This window comes from Ovis aries, chromosome 26 (genome assembly GCF_016772045.2).
Source record: "Ovis aries strain OAR_USU_Benz2616 breed Rambouillet chromosome 26, ARS-UI_Ramb_v3.0, whole genome shotgun sequence".
NCBI lineage: Eukaryota > Metazoa > Chordata > Mammalia > Artiodactyla > Bovidae > Ovis > Ovis aries.
The window spans coordinates 31333288-31360371 of NC_056079.1; the positions used below are offsets into that span (position 1 = coordinate 31333288).

General features: G+C 44.0%; 1 protein-coding gene across 1 annotated transcript in view; it reads left to right on the top strand.

Moving 5' to 3' along the window:
* The window catches only part of KCNU1 (potassium calcium-activated channel subfamily U member 1), a 138776-nt gene that overhangs the window by 110033 nt on the left and 1659 nt on the right, over positions 1-27084 (top strand). Inside the window, exons 20-26 of the mRNA XM_015104599.3 lie at positions 2304-2400; positions 6145-6369; positions 7717-7903; positions 14306-14377; positions 17292-17431; positions 23716-23910; positions 26323-26447. Of these exons, the coding sequence (XP_014960085.1) occupies positions 2304-2400; positions 6145-6369; positions 7717-7903; positions 14306-14377; positions 17292-17431; positions 23716-23910; positions 26323-26447 (1041 nt within the window). The remainder of the gene's footprint in view (positions 1-2303; positions 2401-6144; positions 6370-7716; positions 7904-14305; positions 14378-17291; positions 17432-23715; positions 23911-26322; positions 26448-27084) is intronic.

Here is a 27084-nt window from a genome sequence, read left to right on the forward strand (position 1 = left end):
GAATTGCACCTAGTCCTTGGCTGATCTCATCAGCAATTAGCCCCTCTGCTTTTCCAAACCCTTCTGCCTCAAGCCTCCTACCTCAGCTTCTCTATCTGTGTCCTCTCTCTGTCCCATTACTTTAGATTTGACATGTCAATCTAAGTTCCTTTGTCAGAAAAATTATGATTTTACATAGCAGTTTAGAAATTAACCTGGTCAAAGAGAGCAAAAATTGCTTGTTATTATGTTGGAGTCTGAGTCTTTGTCCAGGTATCGAATAACAAGCTGTATTAATTCACAGAGAATACCCCTAACCCTTCAGCACAAAGAGAAACAGGTCATATTACTCCATGGATGAATAGCAAAATCTCACAGGAGAATGCTCTCTTAAGCTACTGGTTACCAGGGCTGAACCCATAGTATGCCATGGTACACTATGTTGGAAAAGGCAGAGTAACAGACGTGTTTAAATAAGTATAGGTAGTTAAGCAAATAGTAACATTTCTGTGGTCAAAAAAGTGTGAAACACTGAATTATACAAATTTCAAATATCTTTTTTGCATGACTTTTCAGAACCTTTCCTATGCTAAGTGTAGGGTAAATTTCAAAGAGGAGTTACTGTTCTCAAAATTTGTTTGCCTCCAGAAAATATTTCCTAGGGACTTCTCCAGTTGCTCACAGTATGGAATATTTTGGAAAGGGTCATTGTGTTAGAATAGGGCTGACTAATACTGTCGTAGCAACCATGAAACCTTAGCGGCTTAGCACAACCCATATTTCTTGTTCATGTTACCTGTCCAGCATGGGCCAGGAAGGCAAGGAATCAGCTCCACATCATCACTCATATACTCAGGCTGGTCATCTCTGCAGCAGGTTAGGAGGAGGTATGGAGCCTCACCTGAGGACTTCTCCCTGTGTCAGCCATCACTGCTCACACGTCATTGGCCAGAACGAATCACGTGGTCTCACCTAACCTGTCCATCTGCTAAGGCAGGAAAAGAGAGTGGGAAATTGTGAATACCAGTAATCTCAACCTCATCAGTATATTCAAGTGTCAGGTTTACGGTCTGTTAGCTCTTTGACTTTTATCCGTGAACTAAGGGGTAAAGTCTCTGAAACCGACAGAAATGCTCAGCAGGTATTTCAAATGCTCCCCAATTCCTCAGCCCCATAAAGGTGGCAGGAGCCCTGTGACTCATTCTGGCCAGTGAAATGTGAGGTACAATGGCTGGTTGACTTGGGCCAAGGCAGTTAAATGCCTGAGCCTGACTCTCTTATCTCTTTCTCTTCTCTTGCCTTGATGACAAGCAGGACATGAGTTCCAGGGGGGCATGCCAATCAATTTAATATAGTAGATCCTCTTTCCCTTTAAGACGCTGAGTGACTGTATGGAGCAGAGACACCTGTTCATCTCAGCAAAATGAATAGTGCGTGTGAGAAATAACCCGTGTTGGGTTAAGTCCTTGGGATTCTGAGGTTGTTTCTGCAGCCTGGGCCTGGATTCTCTCAACTTGAATAGTGCTTTCTAACCCAAACCTCTCAGTGATCCTTTTAGGGTGTCCCTTCTTCTCTCACAGGCACATATTCCTCAGGATGGGAGTGGAATTTTTCTAAGCCTCCTCCAGCCTTTTTGGTGATTGACTCTATGGCATGACAAGTGTTGTGGCTGACTGCGGTGTGGGGGTGATCACATGGAAGGGTTTGCCAAGACTTAGACCAAGGTTTGAGCAAGTTTTAGTCAAATGCAGGCCAGGGAGATGCAAGCTGTAAAAGATGCAAAATGCATTTAATGAGTAAGGATGTTTCAACCGAGACCCATAAGAAAAGATCTGGACAGGAGAGGAGAAGAAAACAGGCTAAGGAGAGAGATATACCACTCATGACTGGATCTCCTAACCCTGTAAGTTCTAGATTCAGGTGCACAAAACATCTCTCATGAGCTCTCCCAAACAGCAGTAGCATCAAAACAGTAACAAAATTAAGGGCAAAACTTAAGCAGACATAACTACCTTTAGAACACATCTAATCTAAAGTAAAAAGAGAGACTGGTATGTCACACACACACACACACACACACACACACACACACGCACACAATTCTTGTTGGCTTTTGCCCAAAGTGCTTAATGTGCCTTCAACTCTGAAGACATTGACCCCTTGCTGTTCTTCAGACATGAATCTTTATTCTGGAGTCTCACAGACCTAAGGTTGCTTTCTTTGTGTTATTCACTTTGGGTTCAAGGCTCAACGAGTTTGTTATCGGGCATTGTTAACCAGAGCCCTGAGTGTTCCCAGGCTAACTGTCCCTTCTCCACATTTAGGAATTTTTTCTGCGAAACGGAAGAGGAGATCGACCGCCTTGATAGCAGCGGCATGTTTCACTGGTGCAGAGCCACCCCTTTGAACAAGATGATTCTGGTAGGTGACCTGCAGCCAAACCTCAGATGAAATTGAGCTCCTCTTAGGGTAGATGGTGTCCTCCTACTAATCATAAGCACCTGCCCTTTCTCTTTGTAAACTGTGCATTTTGAAGGAAAAATATAACCTCAGGAGCCATCTAAATGTATGCAGGGTATCAGATGGGGCGTTTGACAACAACCTTGTGGGTAATATGCCAGCGTTTAAAACACTTTAGCTCAGATTCTTCAACCACTTTCTCTTTCCTTTAATAGTTCAGCTGAGTCAGTTATTCAGAATAATGTTCTCCTGAAACTTTGCTGTTTTCTAGTAAATCTGGTTAATTTACATGCACCAGGGGAACATACTATTTTCAAGAATTCTGCAGTCTTTCCTTTTTTTTAAAGTAGATAAATGTTTCCTTAATTTATTGTTTTCAAAGTTGGGATTTTTTTATAGTATTTTTTCTTAAAGCTGGTTATACGTATACTGAGTGTATTAGCCAAGGAATGAGCTCTGTAATGCTTGGTCCTCCCACACCACACAGCATGAGTGAATCCGTATAGATGTAGAATTCTGTCCTTGACTCTGTCCTCCCAAGGAGACAAACTTAACTCAGTTCAGTGAAATGCCAGCAACCAAGATGTAAACATCTCAAATCCTAATCCCAGGCTCTGACACCCACTTTCTTTATCTCCATCTATTCTCAGAGTTGGAAACTCAAGTACAATATCACTGGTTTACTTTTCAAGGAGTAGCTGGTAAATTTGACTAACAAAAAGTTATTTTTTTTAATTTAAAATAAGCTAATAAAAGTTTACTTACATGTTGTAAGAACCCTGTGTAATTTGTTCAGCTATGACTAATTGATAACTATGTATTTTTCTTGCTTTCCAAAAATAGTTTAGTTCACTTTTTTCTGTTACACACACACACGCACGCACGCGTGCAAACCTTGTGCTCAGTGCCAATGTCCTGACAAAATATGTTCCATTTCTTGTAAAAAGCATAATCAATCATTTGATCAGAAGCACAAAGTTGTCAGAGCTGTCATATCAACTGGAAAACTATTAGGACTGCTGAAGCTCATCATTTTAGAGAGTATGTCTTATTTTAAACGAAACAAACATCCGTTGAGCAGGAAGGCAAACATGTTTTCAGTGGGAGGGACATCTTTAGAAAGGTTGGGAGGTGACTGCAGATGGAAGCATTCAAGAGACCAAGAGATGGAGATAGCAGATGTTTCTTTATCCCCTGTTTCGTAAGTCCCCAGGCAGCTTGCTCTGAGAGATGTCCCCTTATGGCACTCGATGTGAAATATAACCGAGTCTTCTGATGAATTCAGACAGGCTTCTAATGTAAGAGGTTCTGAGAGTTTTGAAACTGTGACCGTAGAAGAGAAATGTACAGGTTGCAAGTTTCCCGCCAACTTTGAACTTGGTTCACTTTGCAGAAAAGTCAAGCAGAAGTTGTCAGTTTGTTACTTGGAGCAAATAGGGCACTCCCCACTTTCCTACCGAAGCCACCATCTTTCTCAGTGGGAAGACAGTTTTGTGCCACAGTTCCCTGGAGAAATTGCCTTGCTCAGTTCAGTTGCTCAGTCGTGTCCGACTCTTTGCCACCCCATGAATCACAGCATGCCAGGCCTCCCTGTCCATCACCAACTCCCGGAGTTTACTCAGACTCACATCCGTCGAGTCAGTGACACCATCCAGCCATCTAATCCTCTGTCGTCCCCTTCTCCTCCTGCCCCCACTCCCTCCCAGCATCAGAGTCTTTTCCAATGAATCAACCCTTCGCATGAGGCAGCCAAAGTACTGGGGTTTGAGCTTTAGCATCATTCCTTCCAAAGAAATCCCAGGGCTGATCTCCTTCAGAATGGACTAGCTGTACCCATTAATGCCCTGCGCCATGTATCTTGTTCCTAATTGTTTAGTTCTACTCAGAAGAGTGATTTCTGGACTTCAGAGTTGTTCCATTAAATACCGTTAGAGGTGTCATTATTCAAGTTAAAACTAATCGGATTAGCCAGAGACAATTATTTAATGGATTTGGTTAAGAATCATATCACTTTCTAGAAAGGATCTCCAGACCAGTAGCTTCATGTCCCCTCACAGGACCATTCCCTTCAGAAAGAGTATTTCCCAGTCTATGCTAATAGAACAAACTCTAATTGTAGCGATATCAGATGTGACTTATCTATCCTGTTAAATTTCAGCAGCCCCTGGTTCACAGATGCTTGTCCTTTAACCAGCGATGGACTGGCATAAGGATGAATGATACATCCCTCTGAAATATTTTGAGTCTTCATCTACTCAGGGATGTAGAACACTCTCAAGCAGGAAGGACTTGTCAATACATTTAGCAAGTTTTCTACCAGTTTCCAAGAGTCCTCTGAAAATCTAGGAATTCAGTGTGATTCAGATTGGATTAAATGGTTATTGAAAACAGTTAAAGACAGAAGTACTGAAATTTCAACGTATTATCCCATTTCCACAACAGAATTAACGTTTATTTTTAAATCATTTAAATGTAAAGAAATTGGGGGTGAGAGAGGCTAGCTTGTTTATGGTCACACATGAATAAAAACCAGAATACAAAATCAGTGCTTTTTCTACTCGTCCCAGCACCATGAGAGACGACATTGACTCATTCACTGAAATCAATCACAGAGACTTAAAATGTTTCTTTCAGAAATATTCCTTTAAAAAATATTCCTTTAAATAAAAGTGATACTTACCGTTTTTAAAAGTCTGTGTGAATGTGGGAGAAACCTGATCTAAATATCCATCACATATATTGTTTTGTCTTCAGCTTAAAAGTATAGGGGAGATGCTAAAAATCGGCCACACTGATAAGATTCTGAGGACATAGTCAGATGACTGAGATGAAATAGAATGTTTGTAACCTTTTATTGTGTGTATTTTTCATGATAAATTTCCTCAACTCTGGAGTTCTCTTGAATCCATTCAATGTAGCAGGTGGAACCACATGAAGTTGCCAATAGTCAACCGTTTTTGACCCAGAAGAAGGCAATTTCATATGGTTCAAGTTAATATATGTGTTTTCATATGTATAAAAATCCACTGAAATCTGCATCATACTGAACAACGTGGTGTAATTTTCAAGATTCACTAGAAAACATAAGTTTAGCAACAGGGTTGGAATGTTTTAAGTTTTCAGGGAGTTACACGATAGCATGTGTGTGTGTGTGTTAGTTGTTCAGTCACATCTGACTCTTTGCAACCCCGTAGACTGTAGCCAGCCAGGCTCCTGTGTCCATGGAATTCTCCAGATAAGAATACCGGAATGGGTTGCCATTCCCTTCTCTAGGGGATCTTCCCAACCCAGGGATCAAACTCAGATCTCCTGTATTGCAGGCAGATTCTTTACCATCTGAGCTACCAGGGAAGCCCACCATAGCATATATGAGGCTAAAAACACGTAATGAAAATGAGAGCTATTTTCCCCATTTGGTTCAGTGGTTTCACAACTTGAGGAATGATACCAATCTGAGTTTTCACTGAGGCACTCCAAGCTAATATAAAACTGGAAAAAGTGAAATAAGCAGGAGCACCATGAAAAGATATAAAGTATAATTGTCCATGTTCCATGTTATGAGGAGGATTTGCAGAATCTGATTACTGTTATGAAAGTGCTAGTGTTAATATACCTGGAAGAGTTGGAATGTGGGGAAGGAGCCTTCTTTAAGGGACTGTCATCTTGTTTCTAAAAATGACCAGAATCTGGCCTGCTTATGCTTAGAAACGAACTGACAAGGCAAAATACGAGTTTCGGAACCACATTGTAGCATGTGTCTTTGGAGATGCCCACTCGACACTGATGGGACTTCGGAACTTTGTAATGCCGTTGAGAGCTAGCAACTATACCCGTCAGGAGCTGAAAGACATTGTGTTCGTTGGGTCTCTGGATTACCTGCAGAGAGAATGGCGATTTATCCGGAATTTTCCCCAGATATACATTCTGCCTGTAAGTGTCACAGTAAGGAATAGTGAATGGTTATAATGATAATAATAATAACATTGTATTATTATATTATATATATATTATTATTATAATACTTGTTAGGATTAATCATGATAATAATAATACATCAATAATGTATTATACAGTATTTTATACAATTATACAGTGCTTACTGGTATCAGAAATGATTTGAAGCAGGTTGCACATACTAATTCACTTAACCCTCCAAATAACCCCATAGTATGAATTTTAAAGATGCTGAACTGTAAGCACAGAGAAAGGAAGTTACCTGTCCAAGTTTACACGGTGGATAAGTAGCTGGACTAGGATTTAAATCGAGATATTTTCATGTTTATATTAATGACCATGTGTGTGGCCTTTATGTAAAGAGTTTCTCTGCACTCCTGAATCTGATTCTGACCTAGTGTGCACACCTGAGCTGATCCTAGCCAGCCTTTCTAGGCTGCGCTCTAACTTTCTCATTGTTTCTGCAAACTCGTCTTTTATGGACCACATAATGCCATGAGGTCCTTGATAGATGTATGAAAAGGAGGAATTCTGAGAAATGGGTCCATTAGGCACCTGTGGTACTGTGGGTTGTAATTGTCTTTGCCCTGAACCAACATAGATCTGTATCTCATTATAGGCCAGCATTTTCCTGGATTAAAATATACATAGGCAGTGTGAGATGCACCAAAGCATTTGATTTTTCAAGAAATGCTATCAATATATCAGAAATATTCTTTAAAAGCAGTTGTCTCAGGAAGCAAGTTGTATTGCTTTTAAAAAAGTCACCACAAAATTCCCTGTACCACCTCAGTCTGTAGAAAGGGAGGAAAGAAAATGACCAGAAGTCTCCAGATTCAGCTGGTGTCAGGAATCACCAGTAACTGCATCTGAGCCACCTAATGGTGGGACCAGATCTCTCCCTATTTCTCCACCAAAGGAGCAACTGCCACTTTACTAATTAATCCAGGTTCCAGGTGCGGCCACCTACAAGCACAATTGTGAGGATGCAGAGGTGACCTTTAGATCTTCAGATGTGATGTTTTCCTCACCCCTGTTATCGTTAGCTGTTGTTCAGTAGCTCAGGTGTGACTGACTCTTTGCGACCCCATGGACTGCAGCATGCCGGGCTTCCCTGTCCTTCATTATCTCCAGGCATTTGCTGAAATTCATGTCCACTGAATTGACAATGCCTTCCAACCATCTCATCCTCTGTCGCCCCCTTCTCCTCCCATTCGAGTCATCCAGGTGACTTGACGCAAGCTTTGGTTCAGAAGCTTGCATCATCCCCAGTGCCCCAGCGCCGTCTGAGAAGTGTCCTCTCACCCGATTTTCTCTCCTTAGGGATCTGCGCTCTATTCTGTAGACCTCCATGCGGTCAACATAGAGGAGTGCTCCATGTGCGCTGTCTTATCCTCCTCCTGTAAGTCACCCAGTAGCCCGACTCTGGTGGACACAGAGCCCATCATGGCCACGCTGAACATCGGACACCTGAGAATTAGCTGCTCGGCCCAGACACCCTCAGGGCCACGTAAGGACCGCATCCCGATAGAAAGGGGCTGGAGAGGATAAGACGAGCCAAGAGTCAACTCCTCTCTAAAAAACGCTCACGAGGGGGAGGAGGAGAAACGGAGCCGGCTGGCTTGTAAAATCCCTTCCAGCTCTGAGAATTCTGTACTAGCATTAGCGGTTAGTGGACAGTTCAGTCCTGGGGAACCCTGGTCCAGTGAAAAGTGATGTCCATCTCCTAACTGGAATGTGCCTAACACTGTTTTCTCATATTAAGGAGAATCATGGAGTCATAAGTGCTGTTTATTGTTATGAATTAATTATCAGTGAACATAGCCATTGGTATTTCATTATTGTTAGTAACAAGTATTATTGTTGCCAGTTAGTTCTTGTTGGAGCTAGTAGATGTTCAAGTTACTATTCTTATTTTTGTGCTTGGAGAGAATGAAGCCTAACTCTCTTTCAGTCTTCAAGATACTTTCACTACATGAATTTTTAGAAGATTAGCACTAAAGTCCTTTTCAATTTCTATAAACTGAAAGCGTCACATTTCAGCTTCAGGTTGGGAAGAGATGGTGAGAAGTGGGGAAGTTGCTTCAGGATGGGGTTTGCGTCTCTTCCTCCTTTGTACTCCTCTCAGTACAATTAGGGTCCTTCTGTAGATGCCTGAAGTGAAAGTTGTTCAGTTGTGTCCAACTCTTTGTGACCCCTTGGACTGTACAGTCCATGGAATTCTCCAGGCCAGAATACTGGAGTGGGTAGCCTTTCCCTTCTTCAGGGGATCTTCCCAACCCAGGGATCGAACCCAGGTCTCCCGCATTGCAGGCGGATTTTTACCAGCTGAGCTACCAGGGAAGCCCTTGGGAAGCACCTGTGGATGCGTAACACGCACTTATTAAATCAAAGTAAGTGAGCCAGTAGGTGGACTCTGAGGAGTTTCCGTGCACCTCACTTGCCCAAAATGTGCTTCAGCTATATTCCTGTGGCAGACTTGTGGCTGTCCTTCTCCCCGAATTGGGAAAAGGCTTAGCTGTCAGTCCATTTCTAAAAATTGATGACTAGCCACTTAACTTAATATGAAAATATTATTGGTGAATAATTTTCAGTATTTAGAACAGATTCTCAATTCATGAAGTGAACACAACCCTTGGTTGGAGATGCCTCCCAACCCCAGATCCACCTGTTTCCCTTGGGGATGTGGATGCTTCGTATTAAGATAGGGCACTCCATCCTCCAACCCCGTGGCTTGCTGACCACAGCTGTCCTACTTCACATGGAGCTTGAAGAGGGCAGACAGTCCAGGCTTCACAAAGCTTTCACGGTCATGACAGTGGATGGACATGTTCACGAGTGAAATCAGGAAACCAAAAGACCACTCTCTGACTCCTAGTACTGTTGCTAGGAAAGAAAATTGAGGGCTCTTGGGAGAATAAATGAATAATCTCGTCAAGTCTTTGGTGGATGAATTAAGTCAGCTACTGCATAGACCTGCACTGCACAGCCAAATACCACTCAACCTAAACCAGAGTTTCAGGGGTTTTTGTTAAGTGAAACTAATAGCAAAGCAGTTCCTGAATATCAGGTTACATTGAAAATCCTCGCTAAGAAAATGTGAGCCATACCTTTGCTGAGCTAATCTGGAGATGCATAAAAATGACATTGTATTCTGTACATCAGTCCTTAGCAATTAGGGTACTCAGATTTACACAAAATTTGTATGGTGTGTGTGTGTGTGTGTGTTTATCGTGCTTTCAACTTTCTAAAATTGGACAGAGAAGCATTCGTTCTGAAGGCAATGTCATCAATATACAGATGAAAATGCTCACTCAGTAACAGCTGGGGGTGGACTGTCATAAGCCACCTAGCTAATCATCGGGTGACTTGTCCGTCTATTATTTTTTAATCTTACATCCTATACAGGCTAAACCATATAGACACCTATGATTTTACTTCTAGATTCTTTTATTATGTATCTAGTGATTCTTATCCTCTCATTTATGCATTTATTTATTCAACAAGAATATATTTGTACATGTCACACACTCTGCTGCAGGCTAGGTTATCCTTAAAGGAGCACATGATGGGTTTAGTAGAGAGAGAGAGAAAGAGAGAAAGAAAAGAGGGGAAAAGGGTTGGAAGGGAGAAAGAGATGATGAAGGGATGTCAGAGTGTTTGAATCATCATGAAGTATGAGTAGGTGCTCTCCCCAATGCAAAAGGGACAGTTTAGAGAAAAGTATATTGGGTAGACCTTGCATATTTCCTTGTGTGGTTGTCAATACACCCATTGCGTGATAAGGAAATAGAGGTCTGGACAGGCTCTCTTGTGCTACCTAAGAGAGGTAGCCAGCAGTAAAGTCACACTGTGCACGCATGGGGATAGCCAAAGACTGTCACTCAGAAACCTCATCAGTTGTTCTGGCATCACAGGAATCTCCCTGGAGTTTGTGTAGAGAAATTCCCAACCCTCAGAGAAGCCTGATCAGTTCTCTTAACCATTCTTCCCATTTCATACTAATACTCCCCTTGCACCAGACCAAGCAGGTGGCAATGGGAATTATCACCTCCAAGAACTGAGAGTATAAAGGATCGTGAAACTCTACAATTTCACAATTGTAGAAGGGAGGGAGACAAAAGGAGGGAGAAAAGCTCTTCCACACTGAGCACCAACATGCGTCTAGCATCCTGGCAATTTTCCTCTCCTTTCTCTAAGACAGTGGTTCCCAACCAGGGGCAGTTTTACCCCCATAGGTCAGCTGACAATGTCTGGAGACAGTTTTGGTTATCATGACTTGGGGGGTGGTGCTGTTGGCATCTAGTGGGTAGAGGTCAGAGATGCTGCTAAAATCCTGCAGTGCACAAGTGTGAAATGGCGATAGGATCAAGACTGAGAACTCTTGCTCCGGACATGTCTGCTGAGGCTTTTGTGGCATCAGCAGGCTTTTCCATGTCTTCATGATCATGCCAAAGTCACACATAAACCCTATCTAGGACCAGCAATGCTGTTGCATCCAGTGGTCCCCCGAGGGACCTTGGACATGGAAGGACAGAGAGACTGAAGACTCGCTAAAGGACGACATCATGGAAAGCTTTAGATTTTTCAGCTGATGCTCTAATTACTGCCCTGTCATGTCTCAAGAACAGGTTGGCAAACCTAGGTACTGAACTAAATAATCTGTGGCATAATCTAAACATATAACGGTAATTAAGTCTGACAACTTAATATGCTACTGAAATTTAAACGTACAGCAGTAATCTACAATTAAGCAATCTTTTGTAATAGCACCCTGCCAGCCTGGAAGATTTCAGGTATAATACTGTATACTACTAGGTGGCAAAAATATTGACATTAGTAGAATGTACCCAGGCTGTCATCAGATACATATTCAAATTACCATTCACATTAACCATTACTTTACAAGGAAGGGTGGAGTTCAGGCAGAAACTGTCTCTGCGCCCCAGCTGGTGTCAGAGAAGATACTTACACAGTTACGCCAGCTGATGTGGACATGTCTCTATCCAAGAAGATCATTTGCCTCTGAAAGTCGGGATTTTCCAAACCCTTTTAGAGGGAATTGGAATCAGAAAGTGGAATTTGAAGGAGGATTTCCCCTTTGAGGGAAACTGATGTCAGTGTTTTATTGAAAATGCCAACCCAACCTGGTATATTTTAACAGGACTACAAAGAAGCCCTGAAAAGAAGATGGGCTTTGAAATAAGTACTAATTGGTATGTAAGAACCCATCCATCCTTCGCAAGCCATATAATCTTGGGCCAAGTATATAAACCTTGAGTCAGTTTCCTTGTCTTCAAAGGTGATCTCACACAACATAATTTATTCCATGTCACCATTCGATGTCATCATTCTTACTTCCTTGCCGTTTCTACTGTTCACAGCAGCCAGAAGGATTTTTTGCAAGTATTTATTGGATAATATCAGTTTCCTCCTTTCAGTCTTATAATGGCGACCCATAACAATCATAGGAAAACCATAGAGGGTCTTGCAGGCCAGTAAGGAGCTTGAACTTCCTCCTCGTTCAGCCTGTTTATACGGGCTCTTTCCTGCCTTTAGTCCCCTCTGGTTGGATGTCTTTTGCTCATCACTCAGAAAGGCATTTCAATGTCAGAGAAACCTCTTCACACCCTAAGTAAGGCCACCTCCCTTGTCAGTCCTGAAAACTTAGGTTTTTTCATACTGCTCTTCACTATCTGAACATATTTTGTTTCTTTGCAACACGTAGTAATTGGGGAAAGGACTGTTCACAGTTCTAACCTGGAGCTGATACTCCTTAAAGAATCGTAGACAGAGGACAGGTAAGAAGGAGATGAGGGTGGAAAGAAGGAAGGAAGAGAGGGAGGGAAGAAGGAAGGAAGGAAGGGACATAAAGCAGATAAAACACCTCGTATGGCTCTGAAAATCAAATAAAATCTCAGTTCCCCCAAGCCTCTCTGCATTATGACAATCCCAGAAATTTAGGGAAAAGAGTGGAGTGTATTCAGATCCCATCAGCAATAAGATTTCCCAGTGAGTTTGGATATCTGATCTCTAGCCATCACGCAAACCCTCCTCTTTAATAGCTGTGTGGATGAGGTTTGCCCCAGGCCATCTGTTTCCTCGCAGAAAGCTAAAGGGGTTTGCTGAAGTCCTAAGGCCATTTGCTTCTGATTCTAACTTCTGCATTGCCCCTGGCCCCGTGTTGCTTCTGTGTTCACCCTAAATCTACTCAGCATTTTGGTGGCAATCTGAAATGTCCTCAGCTCTACTCTGCATTAACCAGGACTGGCCCTTTTACTGACTTTCTGGGGAGATGGGAGAAGCGGTAAACCCTGCAGAGCTTAGCATTCCATCTGGGAACAAAACCGCCCTCTGGATTTCCCCTTTTCCCGACCCCGTCTCAGTGGCCAGTGTCCCCGTGACCATGCCTCGGTCTGTTTCGCAGACTCTCTTACCAAACCAAATTTGTTCATCTCACTCTCCCTCCCCACTGTTTCCCTGGCTTGGGAAACAATAGATTCTCCACATATTTCACCTTCTTCCAAGGCAACAGAGAATCTTGATGACAAATAGACTTAAGTTTCACGATATTTTCTCCCTCTTACATGCATAGGGTTCTCAGTAAAGTTCAAGAAAGGTAACAAGCATTTTTTTTGGTTGTTTAGGCTGCACTGGGTGTTAGTTGGGGCACACGGCTCTTGAGATCTTTAGTTTCGGAATGTGAGATCTAGTTCTCTGACCAGGGATTGAACCTGGGTCCCTGCATTGGGAGCCCAGAGTCATAGCCACTGGACTGCCAGGGAAGTCCCTAAGCAGCAGTTTTAAAGCAGGACTCCTGAGGAGAGCATCGTGTATTTGTTTTGCTTGCTTGTGTTTCTTTGCTTTTAACCAGGATCCTAGATTCCTATTTCTCTCTTCCGTTTTCTTTCTTTACCTTTATTGAGGGTTTAACTTGGCGACCAAGACTCTGGTGTCATTCTTGTTTTCGAAACTCCTCATTTGTCAACACGAGCTGAGGCTGTGTTCCGGGCTGGGGCTGGGCACCGACTCTCTTTGGCATTCGAGGCTTGTGGACAGAGAGGAAGGGCCTCATCTCCTAGGGTAGGAACTGAAAGCCAAGCACGGAGGCTCCTGTGACCTCCAGTCCCAGTCTTTAAGGCATTCCCGAGACGTTACGGATTGGGAAGACCAACCAGACCTGGAAGGCAGGCAGTCTTGCTGAAGAAGAAAGAGGATGCGGGCAGAGCCTCAGGCCAGGAGGACCCCAAAGAAGCAGAAGCATCAGGAGCCAGAAGCCCCCCCCAGTGGCCATGTATCCCCAAGAGCTCCTGGGGAGGCATTCCTTCTTATTCACAGTTTCCTGAAAGTACTACAAGCAAACGGATGTGGTTTGAGGCACTGCCTGCCTGAGCCATCACCCAGGACCCCACGCGTTGCAGAACAATCGTATTTAAACTTTGTTTGCCAATAAACAACTATGGGGAGAGCGCCACCTGTTTTTGCAATTTACCTGGAAGGTCATTTAGGACGGGGGTCCCCAACCTCTGAGCCACAGACCGGTCACCCCCGTCAGATCAGCGGTGGCTTTAGATTAGACATAAAGTGTGCGATAAATATAATGCACTTGAATCATCCCAAAACCATCCCATGGAAAAATTGTCTTCCATGAAACCGATCCCTGGTACCAAAAAAAATTGAGGACTGCTGATTTAGGAAACACACACACACACACCACTAAACTGGAAAGCAGAGGCTGAGACTTTCTCTTCTTTTTTCTAATTATAGAAAAAGATTTGGGATTTGGGCGTGAGGGTCGGTTTGCTAAGATAAAGCACCAAGAGCCACAGTGCGTTCCCCAATCCTGGTCTGTGTCACCAACCACCGCGTTTACGTTTATCGACCCCTTCCCCCCCTGTTGTCTGTTCTGCAGAGTTTGCCCAGTACTTCAGTAGCAATCCCAGGAAATCAAAGTGCCGAAGGATCCCCATTCTCACCGAACTGAGTAAGTTGTGTTTCATGGGGAGAATTCAAGGGAGAAGTCTTTGCCTGTGTGCTCGATGTCCCAGGGTTGCCTTTAGGATCCACCGTCAAAGGACTGAGGACCCAGAAGGAGGCCAAGAGACCATTCTGTGTTTGAAGGACGTTATATTAGGCTTTTATTCGATTGGTGATGTTGACGTCATCCAGCAGAGCCTGTCGTGTGTGTGTGGGTGTGTGTGTGTGTGTGTGTGTGTGTTGGGCGGGGGCAGTTGGGGCAGAAGTGGCTCCCGCCTTCCCCACTCCTGCAGTTTCCAGGGGAAGGGGACCAGCTCTTGGCTCAGCCTCATTCAGAAGGAACCCCCCAGGGGAGGGGACATTGATTTGAAAACTGCAAGAAAGGCTCTCCCTGAACCAGCTTCTCTGCCCATCAGTCTTCTTCCTCTCCTGTGGTGACCCCAGGGTAGGTGCTGGGGTGAGGCCAGTGAGGCCGGGGTACAGACTTTAGGAAGAGGCTTGCTCCTGAGTCCCCTGTGTCTTCTTGATCCCAGCCCTGAGCAGTTCTCTTATAAAACAGAAAGGCTCCATAGCAGAAATAACAGACCAGGATATTACCTCTCACCAACACCTTATGGAAAACGAATGTATATGGAACCTCCCCAGATGTGAGCAGCCCTAGGGGCAGCAAGAAAGGCAGGGGGTGCCTGAGGACACTGGGGGGTGTTTGTGAGGCACTCGGGGAGACCCTGGGTTTAATACTGGTAATAGTTGGTGAGAAAAGGGGAGGTTACAGAAGAGGGGGCAGTACCTTTAACATAGGTTGGATCAGCTCAAAGTCAATCTTTTAAGTTGGCCCTGGGCATGAGATTTGACTTGATTCAAGGATGTAACAAATGTTTTAGTGGGAATTTTATGATTCAGCATATGTAAGCCAAATGAAACTTTAACCAAACAGATGAACAGACCTCAGAGTTTCAGAAACAAAGCAGGTGAACATAGAGAGGAACCAGTGGGTGACACTACTCTGTGGTTTGGGAGTGGCTGTGCATAGGAAGGCGGGCAACAGTCCCCGTGCCCCGGAGCCCTAGCCCTTCAAATCCAGGTTGGAAGATCTCAGAGCCCTTGAGCCTGGCTCTTCCCTGCCCATCTGTCTGTAACTACCCTAAAACTGTTGGCTAGAGTTCTCATTTTTGTTTTATTTTTATTCCCTTTTAAGCCGTCTGTCACCCTGATGTGTATATACCCTAAGTTTCGTATAAGTTAGAGTGGTTGGGAGGGGACCAGCGAGCTTCTCACTGGCCCCAGAAATGCATCTGGTCACTCTCCAGGGACATACAGCTTTGTTCAACTAAACACTTTCTGGCACCTGGCAGCAGCTGTCAAATTAGCCGAACAATTCTCCTGCCAGTTCACTCAGTTTCTGTTCTTTGGCGGCTAGGAAGGATCACAGTGGCGTAAGAGCTGCAGATTTGAGAGCCAGCCTTTCAGTACAGAGTGTACAATGCAGGAAACAGACTGGGAACACTGAAGCCACTGGTTTAGGATGACACAGCAAGAACTGGACAAGGGCTCCTGGTGTGTGTGTGTGTGTCTGTGTGTCTGTGTGTGTGTGTGTGTTGAGGGTTGGCAGTTCAAGAGGAAGAAAGTATGTGTGCATAGGAAATTTGGGTTGCTATTAGTCATACCTCCCTCTTCTTTTATGAATATACATAGTTCTTGGAAGAAAATTGTTCCCTAATACTAGAAGTCTATTGCTTCCCCCAAACTTGACTAAGGAATAATTTTAAGAATGAGGAACCAATCCAAGCTCAGTAAAGAGTGTGCTCTGAGTTGCATATCCAATAGATTTGTTTGGATCAGTAATAAGACAATCAAGCACTTTGAAGGATCGAAGACTTGCAACTTGCAAGCTATAATAACAGGTTAATCTGCCCAGTTTATGGAAGACACAAGACCGTCCAGGATCCACCATGAATTGCTTTGTTGGAAAGGAACCCTGAGCTTTGGGAACCAGAATCTTTTATAATGGGCAGTAAGCGTGCCTTCCCTTGGCTCTGGTAGGAGACATTATCACTGTCTGCCAATGCTGTCCTCTATACTAAAATATTTTTGAAGCCATAGTCTTGGAACGAAGACAGCCAGTGCCTCTGCTATCTTAGAAATGAATGATTGCATTGAGCACAGAGGTTGCCTGCAGGGGTCTGAGCTATAGCTTGGGGCCAGCACAGATTTGCTAATGGATAATCCAGCCGCTGCCACCCTGGTCTGGTTAGGATTATTCTCAAAGCCCTTGCTACTCAAAGTGTAGTCCACGAATCAGCCGTAGCAGCAGCATCTGGAAGCTTGTTGGACACACGGATGCTCAGGCCCACCTTAGACCCCGTGGATCAGAAAATGTGTCATAACAGGATCCCCAGTTCACTTTGCACATTAAGTTTCGGAAGCCCCTGATTAACTCATTCTAGGCCCACATGACTCTAAGAACCTAAGTAAATACCAAGCCATCTGTGAGACAGTATATGGAGAAAAAGACAATAACAGGGGCAAGCAGATGTTCTATTTATGTCTTTTATCCCTGTGTGATTATTGAAAGTGTTCCCCACCTTCCCCGCAAAGTGTCCTGGCTTGAAAGACAAATTATACAGAGTGATTTTCAGGACACATGCTTGGAGAAACTGGTCCTAAGATCCGAGAATAGCTCCTTGATGATGAAGGTACCCAAGAGGATATCCGATCTTCAGGGGATGAAGATACTTAGAAAGGAAAAAAGAAAGCACTAAAATTGAGGCGGGTCCCACCTTGACCCCATAGTGGCATCTGTCCCTTTGAGCAATGGTTCCCCCCTCCCCCCACCCTCCCGCACTTGGTCAGCCTGCTCTGAAAGTCCTGTGTTCCTAAACTTGTCTGCCCGCCTTTCCCTTTTGCCTCTTTTCTTGCAGAAAATCCTTCCAACATCCACTTTATTGAACAGCTCAGTGGGATGGAAGGGAACTTTTCCGGAACGAACCTGCATCTGAGCACTGCCTTCGCCACAGGCACCGTCTTTTCTGGCAGCTTCCTGGATTCCCTCCTGGCCACGGTGAGTGCCACAAAGCCCAGGAGCCCGCACGACCAGCCCCTTGCCTAGGGCAGAGCACGTGGAGGTCCAGGGATGATGCTAACTGAAGCCTAGCAATTCTGCATTCTCTGATTTTCCAGAAACACTTGACATTATTTTGCCTTTTCTCATAACTGTGTGGCAAGGGAAGCTTACATTTTTAAGATTAGAAACTTAAAGCTCTTGGAGCCAAGACACTCAATACCAGGGGAAACGTGCACATCAACAGCATAGAACCCACCTTGTAGCCTGTGTTAGTCGCTCAGTCGTGTCTGACTCTTTGCGACCCCGTGGACTGTAGCCCCCAGACTCCTCTGTCCATGGGATTCTCCAGGCAAGAACACTGGAGTGGGTTGCCATTCCCTTCTCCAGGGGATCTTCCTAACCCAGGGATCAAACCCTGGTCTCCCGCTTTGCAGGCAGACTCTTTACCATCTCAGCCACCAGGGAACCCACCTTAGGAACAGTCATAACGTCATCCCTCAGGCTTTTCCTTGGGCCCAAGATCTCTGCTAAATGCCTTACCCACATTATCTGTTTAATTCGCCCATCAACCCAGTTAGGAGGATACAATTCCTAGCCTTCTTTTTATTTATTTATCTATTTTTGGCTGTGCTGGGACTTCATTGCTGGGCGTGGGCTTTCTCGAGTTGTGGTGAGCGGGGGCCTCTCTTCATTGTGGTGCACAGCCTCTGGGGTGTGCAGGCTCAGCAGTTGTGGCCCACGGGCTTAGTTGCCCCGTGGCATGCGAGGTCTCAGTTCCCCGACCAGGAATCAAACCTGTGTCCCCAGCATTGTCAGGCAAGTTCTTAACCACTGGACCACCAGGGAAGTCCCACTAGCCTTGTTTCCTAGATCAGGAATCTGAAGCCTAAAGGGGTAACTAAGGTGCCAAAGGTTACTGCACTCACACATGACAAATCCCTAAGGTTCCAGAGTTAGAGCTTGCAACCAGATCCACTGCCACTCTAGAGGTCTCTGTGATGATGAGTGTGCTTTCAGTACACCGAGGTGAAGTTGTGCTTGGAGGAATCCGCCTCCTGGGGTGCTCCGGAGCCCCCATAGGATGGACAGGGAGGAGGGGACCAGGGTGCTCCAGCTCCCAATGTCTCCCCATCACTTTCCCCCAATCAGAACAGCTCTACTCTCAGCTGGATCCCGCTTGAGGCTTCTGCATACAGCTTGGTTAGAAGAAGGATTTCAGTTGCTAAGAAGACTTTAGAAACTACTACTTAGAAGTTAGAGAATCTGCCCAACAGAGAGGCCAAATATAAGAGACCCAAATTCCTGTTCCCCTATGTTGCGAGTCATGTCTCCAGGTCCCAGCTGGGAGTCTTGTCTGCCACTCAGCTGCATGTCTATTTCGTCCCATCATTTCCCTCCCCAAGGAGCATCTTCTAGACTGGGCTCTTCCTGCCTGCTGTCCAGCTTGATGCATCAAGATCTCGGTTTCCTGTGGCAGCAGAGTCAGAGGTTATAATTAGAATCAAAACGTGTGTTTCCCTGGTGCCCTCCTCTGCAGAGGGCGGGGCTACCGACAGGCGTGTTCAGGACAGGCTGCCTTGGATGAAGGGGGCTGACGCCTCTGCAGCTTCTGGAGCAGGGTGAGGTCCCTCCTCGACTCCAGTCTAGGTGACCTCTATTTCCTCCCCCTCCTCACAAGTCCTCTGAAAACTGCTCTGTGCTAAATCACCAGTGAGAAACACAAGGAGAAGAAACTCACAGGTCCTGGGAGAGAGCTGAGCCTGAATAAAGTGGTGGGAACTTGTCCCTCCTTGGAAGCACTGAAGTTCTGTTTGAGATTTTCATGTACTTCCCCCTTCTATCCCCTGACACACCTGTCTTTTTTTTTTTTTTCATAAAAAAATAGTGGATTTTTCCTCCAAATATTCTGATTCAGCCAACACAGTATCTTCAGGTATCCCCTGGAATATTACTGTAAACAGTTGGCCCAGCTGGAGAAACACACCTATAATGTGTAAGTGAGATTTGCTTTTAATCCTCTATAGTTTATAGAGGATTTTGCCAACAGAGGACCATCTAGTCAAGGCTATGGTTTTTCCAGCGGTCATGTATGGATGTGAGAGTTGGACTGTGAAGAAAGCTGAGAGCTGAAGAATTGATGCTTTTGAACTGTGGTGTTGGAGAAGACTCTTGAGAGTCCCTTGGACTGTAAGGAGATCCAACCAGTCCATTCTGAAGGAGATCAGCCCTGGGTATTCTTTGGAAGGACTGATGCTGAGGCTGAAACTCCAGTACTTTGCCCACCTCATGCAAAGAGTTGACTCATTGGAAAAGACTCTGATGCTGAGAGGGACTGGGGGCAGGAGGAGAAGGGGACGACAGAGGATGAGATGGCTGGATGGCATCACTGACTCGATGCACATGAGTTTGGGTGAGCTCCGGGAGTTGGTGATGGACAGGGAGGCCTGGCGTGCTGCAATTCATGGGGTCGCACAGAGTTGGACACAACTGAGTGACTGAACTGAACTGAACTGATAAATCCTTTATAGTTCGATGCTATAAAGATTAATATCTGGAGGGGGCCCTGATGGCTAATGCAGGGGACACAGATTTGATCCCTGATCCAGGAAGATCCCACATGTCATGGAAAAACTAAGCCCGTGTGCCACAACTACTGAGCTTGAGCACAAGAGCCCATGCTCCCCGAAAAGAAATATCACAGTGAGAAGCCCACGTGCCACCTCCAGAGTAGCCTGCTTGCAGCAGTGAGGACGCAGCACAGCCAAAAATAAATACAAATATTTAAAAAATAAAGTATAAAAAACTCTAGGGGTGGGGCACCCAGACCACCCCACTCACACATACATGGGAGCAGAACTTTATAATAATAGAATTTCAGAACTAGACATGAAAGAGAGAGCTCTCTTTCATGTCTAGAGAGCATTTTCCTTTACTTATAAGAAGGTAAGGACAGTAACAGTAGTTACCTGGTTTCTCGAGTTCACTCAGTTTTCCTCCCATATAGCCTCATTCTCAGAAGTATTACTCAAAAAATGTTGGTCTTCAGGCCTTTTGAGAAACTCTTAGAAGAAAAAGCAGCAAGTAGCTAGGCTGCTAGGATCTGTGTTGTTAAGGAGTGTTAATCCTGGGTTATGAGTGAGACCTCAAGCTTCATTGTAGTTCAAAGTTAAAACCCTTTTCTACAACATTTTCTAGCATTGGAAGTCCAAATTCTAGTAAATCTTATTATATTAGAGACATTCTCCAAGTTTAGAAGCCCTAAACTGTTTCAAGCACATTTCAACTTGAGAAAGTAAAAAAAAAAAAAAAAAATGAAGGGAGAAAAGAAGGAGGAAAGAAAAAAAAAGAGAGAGAGAGACCCATAGGGTAGTGCTATGAAACCCTGAATAATAAGGATATTAGATGAGCTCGCAGAGTAAGGGTGACATGTAAATCCCATTATTTCCCCCAATATAGAATTGCAAGCCTTTTGATGTCAACACTGAAGAAATGATATATTCAAAAGCTAAGCCTCTCTCCATTAAATATGTAAAGTACTTTTCCGCAGAGCCATGGACACCAGGATAACCCTAGAAGTTACACCTTTTTCTTTAATCAGTGGAGAATTATCCTAACAGCATTATGTTTGATCATTCTGCACCACGGCCACTTGTTCTTAAACGGATTGTGGCCCAGCCTGGATTTACAACCTCTGCACCCTCCTGGATTTCAGGGAGCCAGATCCTTAAGCATCCTTCTGGGTGGTCACAGGACACAACAGAAAGGAATGTCACTTAGGGAATCTTTGCAGTCTGGACATGAGGATGGAGAAAGCATTTGAAGTCATCTGTAATCTGAAAAATATTATAGAAATTCTTTTTATTTTCTCTTAATTGACTTAGATTATATTCTTTTCCAGCTTACCTTCTCCAGTGGTCTCTCCATTTTCCTAGCAATACGCATTTACTTGTTAAAAATCAGCTGCCAATTGCACTCAATATTTTTACAGCTGTTTTTGCACTCAATTTTTAAAATTATTTGCAATAATTAATTATTTGCAACCATCTTTGCACTCAGTATTTTTACCCCTGCTTGGTCCAATGCATTCCTGAGAACATGAGTATTGAGTAGATAACCTCTTTCTGAAAGACCACTTCATTTAAGGCAGCATTGCTCCCTCCCAGTGTGGTGTGAGGACCACCGGTGTCTTCGGAAATTCTGATAGAGTAGATCAGGGGTCTTGGAAATCTACTCTCACAAATATCACTCCAGGTGATCTAGGTACATGAGAACCAATGTCAGAGATAACAGAATTCAGTGTGTGTGCTGTGTATCTCATTTAATCCCACAAATAGTGCTCAAAAATGGGTATTATTATGTCAGCTTTAAGATCATAAAACTGTGGCTAAGAGAACGCATGACTTGTCCAAAGGTATTCTGCTAGAACACGCCAGCCCAAGATTCAAACCTGGAAGTGTTCCCTACAAACAGTTAGCTCTCAAATGCAGAATAAAAGCCAGTGACCACGGGATTGCAAAGCAAGGAAAATTTCACTCTGATAAGGAGGCCAGTGAAGAATCTGCCAGTTTCATAGAGGAAAGATGAAGCCGATGTTCCAAAGCGAGGGCTTGAAGGAGCAAGTGTGTAGCTCGAGCGGCTGCAGAGAGACCAGTGTGCCCTGGAGGGAACGTCAGATCTTGTGAATCTTTGAATGCCACAAAAATGAGTCTGAATTCGGTTTTCCAGCAGAGGTCTGACAGTGAAAGTCCAAATTTGTGTTTCTAGACAATCTTTCTGAAAGCATTTTGAGTGATGGATCACAAATGAGAAGAAGACTCGTAAAGAGGCCCCTCTCACAACCCAGGCTTCAGGAGGCAAATCCCTGAATTTGGACAGAGAAAGTCAATGGTACAATTTCTCAATAGCGATTAAGTCATTCCTATTATTCATAATGAAAACGAAAGTACTGATTTTTACATAAGTGCTATATAGCCACGTAAATTATTTCTACGGGAGTGAAAGTCCAATTTAACTAAGACAAAGGTAGGAAATTCACAGCTTTACATAGAAAACAATAGGTTTGAGAAAACTTCATGGGCAGTTATTAAATGATGTTTCCATGTATGTCACTGCCTAGTCAACACGCTATGTAGGAATCCTTTGGAAAAGAAGCTTAAGAAAATGGCTACGCTTCTTTTGACTCAAGCTAGTTTCAAATTAAGCTGACCCACACATCAATCTCTGGCTTCATTTTGATGTCAAATATTCTAAAATTCCATTGATTTACTCAACACATACAGTTTTTGAAGTGTTCTATAACAGCTATGAGAGATAATACCTGTCTTCACATAGGTCAGAATCAAAAGGAATGTAAGTAGAGCTACCATACATCCAGAAGACTCAAGAATAGACAATAATAATATCTATAGTCCCCTAGGGAAATGCTGAAGCTGAAGCTCCAGTACTTTGGCCACTTGATGAAAAGAGCCGACTCATTGGAAAAGACCCTGATGCTTGGAAAGATTGAGGGCAAGAGGAGAAGGGGACATTAGAAGATGAGATGCTTAGATAACATCACTGACTCAATGGACATGAATCTGAGCAAACTCCAGAAGATAGTCAAGGACAGAGGAGCTTGGCATGCTGTAGCCCATGGTGTCCAAAAGAGTCAGACACGACTTAGCAACTAAACAACAACCACCTAAGGAAAATGTATTAATGTCTCATTAAATGCATATTTTTAAATACATGTTGATATTATTAAGGTATCTATGGCCTGCTATTCTCCTCTGATCATTTTGGAAGTGGGGACTACCATGGTGTCAGCATCATTTACCCATTATTTATTTTGCTATAGCACTCCCTCAGGAGCAGGAATAGGGTCAGGGTTATTTTCTCTGCACTTTGCTTAACCCAGCAGCATACCCAAACCACCAGCTTTTTGTTGATTTTAATAAGGATAATGATGGGACTTCCCTAGTGGTCCAGTGGTTAAGGCTTCACCTTCCAGTTCAGGTGGTCCAGATTCAATCCCTGGTTGGAGAGTGAATAAGACCCTACATGCCTCGAGGCCAAAAAACAACACATGAAATAGAAGCAGTATTGTAACAAATTCAATAAAGACTTTGAAATTGATCCATGTCAAAAAAAATCTTAAAAAAAATTAATGATAATGAGAGACAGAGCTTTGAACCATCAGATCCGTTTCAGACAGCCATACCCACTAATTCCCTCCTCTCTCACCTCCACGGCCTACAGAGCAGCTCTTCTGACTTTGTACGTGTCTCCTCCTTGCTCTCCAGGCTTTCTACAACTACCATGTTGTAGAATTACTTCAGATGCTAGTGACAGGAGGGATGAATTTTCAGCTGGAACAGCATCTGGATAAAGAAAAGCTATTTGAGCTGAATACCGGCTACTCTACGATTTTATCTGGAAAGATGCGGTGTAAGCTGGGGCTGCTCTCCTTAAACCAGACCATCCTGTCAGACATTGAAGTGAGTCAGATCTTCTTTTGTTAAAAAAAATAGTAATTTATTTTAATTGGAGAATAATGACTTTACAATATTGTGATGGTTTTTGCCCTGCATTGACATGAATCGGCCACAGGTATACATGTGTTCCCCCCATTCTGAACCCTCCTCCCACCTCCCACCTCCCACCCCATCCTATCCTTCTGGGTTGTCCCAGAGCACTGGCTTTGGGTGCCCAGCTTCATGCAGTGGACTCGCACTGGTCATGTATTTTACATATGGTAATGAACATGTTTCAGCACTGTTCTTTCAGATCATCCCACCCTCACCTCTCCCGTTGAGTTCCAAATTCTGTTATTTACATCCGTATCTCTTTGCTGCCCTGTATGTAGGATCGTTGGCACCATCTTTCCAAATTCCATACATATGTGTTAATATACAGTGTTGGCCTTTCTCTTTCTGATTTGCTTCACTCTGTATAATCGGTTCCAGGTTCATCCACCTCATTTGAACTGACTCAAATGCATTCATTTTTATGGCTCAGGAATATTCCATTGTATATGTGTACCACAACTTCGTTATCCATTCATCTACCAATGGGCATCTAGGTTGCTTCCATGTTCTGGCTATTGTAAATAGCGCTGCAGTGATCATTGGGGTACATCTGTCTCTTTCATTTCTGGTCTCCTCGGAATGTATGCCCAGCAGTGGGATTGCTGGGTCATGTGGCCATTCTATTCCCAGTTTTTAAGGCATCTCCACGCTTTTCTCCAAAGTGACTATATAGCTCTTCTTTCTCATAATAGTTTCCCATGTCCTTACCTCTCTGAGTTTTGGAAAGGATCCAACCTGTCTGTGTTCCTAGACAGCTTATAGTGTATAAATAATAACAATGATAACAAAAATTAATGTAACATAATCATAGTTATTTCCAGTTTACAGTACATTTTCACATGTTATATTTATCTTGAGATAGATCAAGTAGTTGATATGATCCTCATCTTCCAGGTAAAAAATAAAGTGCCCTGGAAGCATCAGAGGGGTTCAACCACTTTGTCCTTTGACAAGGTTACTAATGATAAGTATAATGATTAATATTCACTGAGCATTTGCTTAGGCCTGTCTGCTTTTTCTTTTAATTCACTTAATCTATCCAAGGATTTACAAGGTAGGTATCATTATTGAATTCCATTGAACAGATCAAGAAGCTGAGGTACTTACCTGAGACCATATTGTCTACCAGTGGCCAAGCAGGGTCCCCCTAAGGCACTCTGACCGAGGGCCTGCCCACTCTCCCTACACTTTAGCTATTAAAGAAATTGGATCATGTCATCTGAAATCAGGCAGAAGGACTCCGTGTTCGGGTCTAAGAATCTTATTGAGCCAGCCAGTGGAAAATGCCTAAGTTTTCTCGGTCCTCAGAACTAGCAAACAGTGGATTACAGCAAAGAAAAGATAATTCTGGAAAATTCCAATAAGGCATCTGGCATTTGGGGATCTGAGTCAAGTCCAGCCCTGCAAAGAGGAGTCCACTTGTCAGTGTGGCGCTCCTGGGTCTGATGTTGAGCGGTGTGGCCTCGGCTCCCCAGTGTCACTGTCAAAGTCTGGCCTTTACAGGGACATGAGCAGAACCCCTTCTTCACAAACCTCCAGCCTCTGTGCCTGCCGTGTCTCGGCAGGTACCGCCAAGAAGGGTGAACCCCACGCCCCGTGCATCTGACTGCCCAGTGCACACAGCATTCCAAAGCTCCATCCATGGTCCAGTCCTTCAAATCTCTGTGGTCCTGGGTTCCTCGTCTAAGGTTGACTTGTGAGCGATTCTAAGCTCAGGACAGCTGCCGCTGGCCAAGTTCTGTTGGAACCAGAGGTGGCAGTGGAATGGTAAGCCCTTTCTTCTGCACTGATGTGTGGGTGTCACTCTATTCTTTACCCTGAGGAATCACAGACCTAAACAGACTGTTCTTTTTCGAATTCACTGGATCCACTTGCTGCTGCTTTGGAAACCTGAGGTCTACGTGTAGTGCCTTGTTGGCAGTGACCTGAGAGCAGAGTCAAAAGAAGACTGCTCTCTGGAGGTCACTTAACATCCCAGCTCATGGCATGCCTTGAAAAGAGCATTTCCAACCTGGCGCTCATTGTTCCTTGTTAGTCATTACCAAAACATATCCGTATGGATAAAAGCGAGCATAACACTTCACGACACCCCATGCATCAGAGGCTCTTCAAAGACCACAGTGAAACAGTTGCTGGTATGAGATGCTCAAGACTAATGGTAAACCTGGTTTCCTGGCCACTTACCACCAGAAAGGTGCTAGGAGGTGGCTCTCGGGTCTTCCAAGCTTCTATTGGGAGGAAAGGCAGATGACAACTCCAGTGCTTGCTGTGGCTTAATTTTAAGTGCCACTGGGCATATGTTTTCCTCTTTTCTCTCCTCAGCCAAGAAGGACTTTTGGACAAATATTCTGTGGCTCATTAAATAATTTTGGAGTCCTGTGCCTCGGCTTATACCGCATGATAGATAAAGAAGCGCGCAATCCAGAGCACAAAAGGGAAGTATGCTGGTGCAAAAGGTGCTGGGCCCTCATCCAAGCATACGGGCCAAAGCGACTTCATTCAGGGATGAAAGGGGTGGTCAGAGCTCAAGGCCCCTAGTTGCAATGAAGGGTGTGGGGACGAAGATATGTAGGATCATTATAAATAATAGGAACGAACCCTGATGATTGGGATCCAGTTAGTACTGGCCATGTGAGGAGAATGGGACCTTTATCCCCAGTGAAGTTTGAGACGTACATCCAGATTTTAAGTCCAAGTTATTTTGCAAATTACCCCTGACCCATGGCTGTGCAACTTTTAAAGCTGAAAGCTGCTGTCCACATTGGAAAGATCTACTTGTTCACTGCTGGGCTCACTGGGTAAATGTTTATTGAGTGCCTCCTCTAGCCACTGTGCTTGGTCCATCTAAGTCATGGGAGTGATATGTAGAGATTTCAGTTTAAAGAAAGATCAGCGTGACAGCAGGAGGGAAGACAGAGAAAATATGTGTGGAGGGAGGAGGAAAAAAAAAAAAAGATGGTGCCATTTGTAGACAGCACAGCGATGGACTTCCAAGCTGAGAGTCTCATGGTGGGAATGGGCAGGACTTGGTAGAGAAGGAGAAATTAAAAATACCAGAGTGGAAATGGACTGTATCAGGAGAAA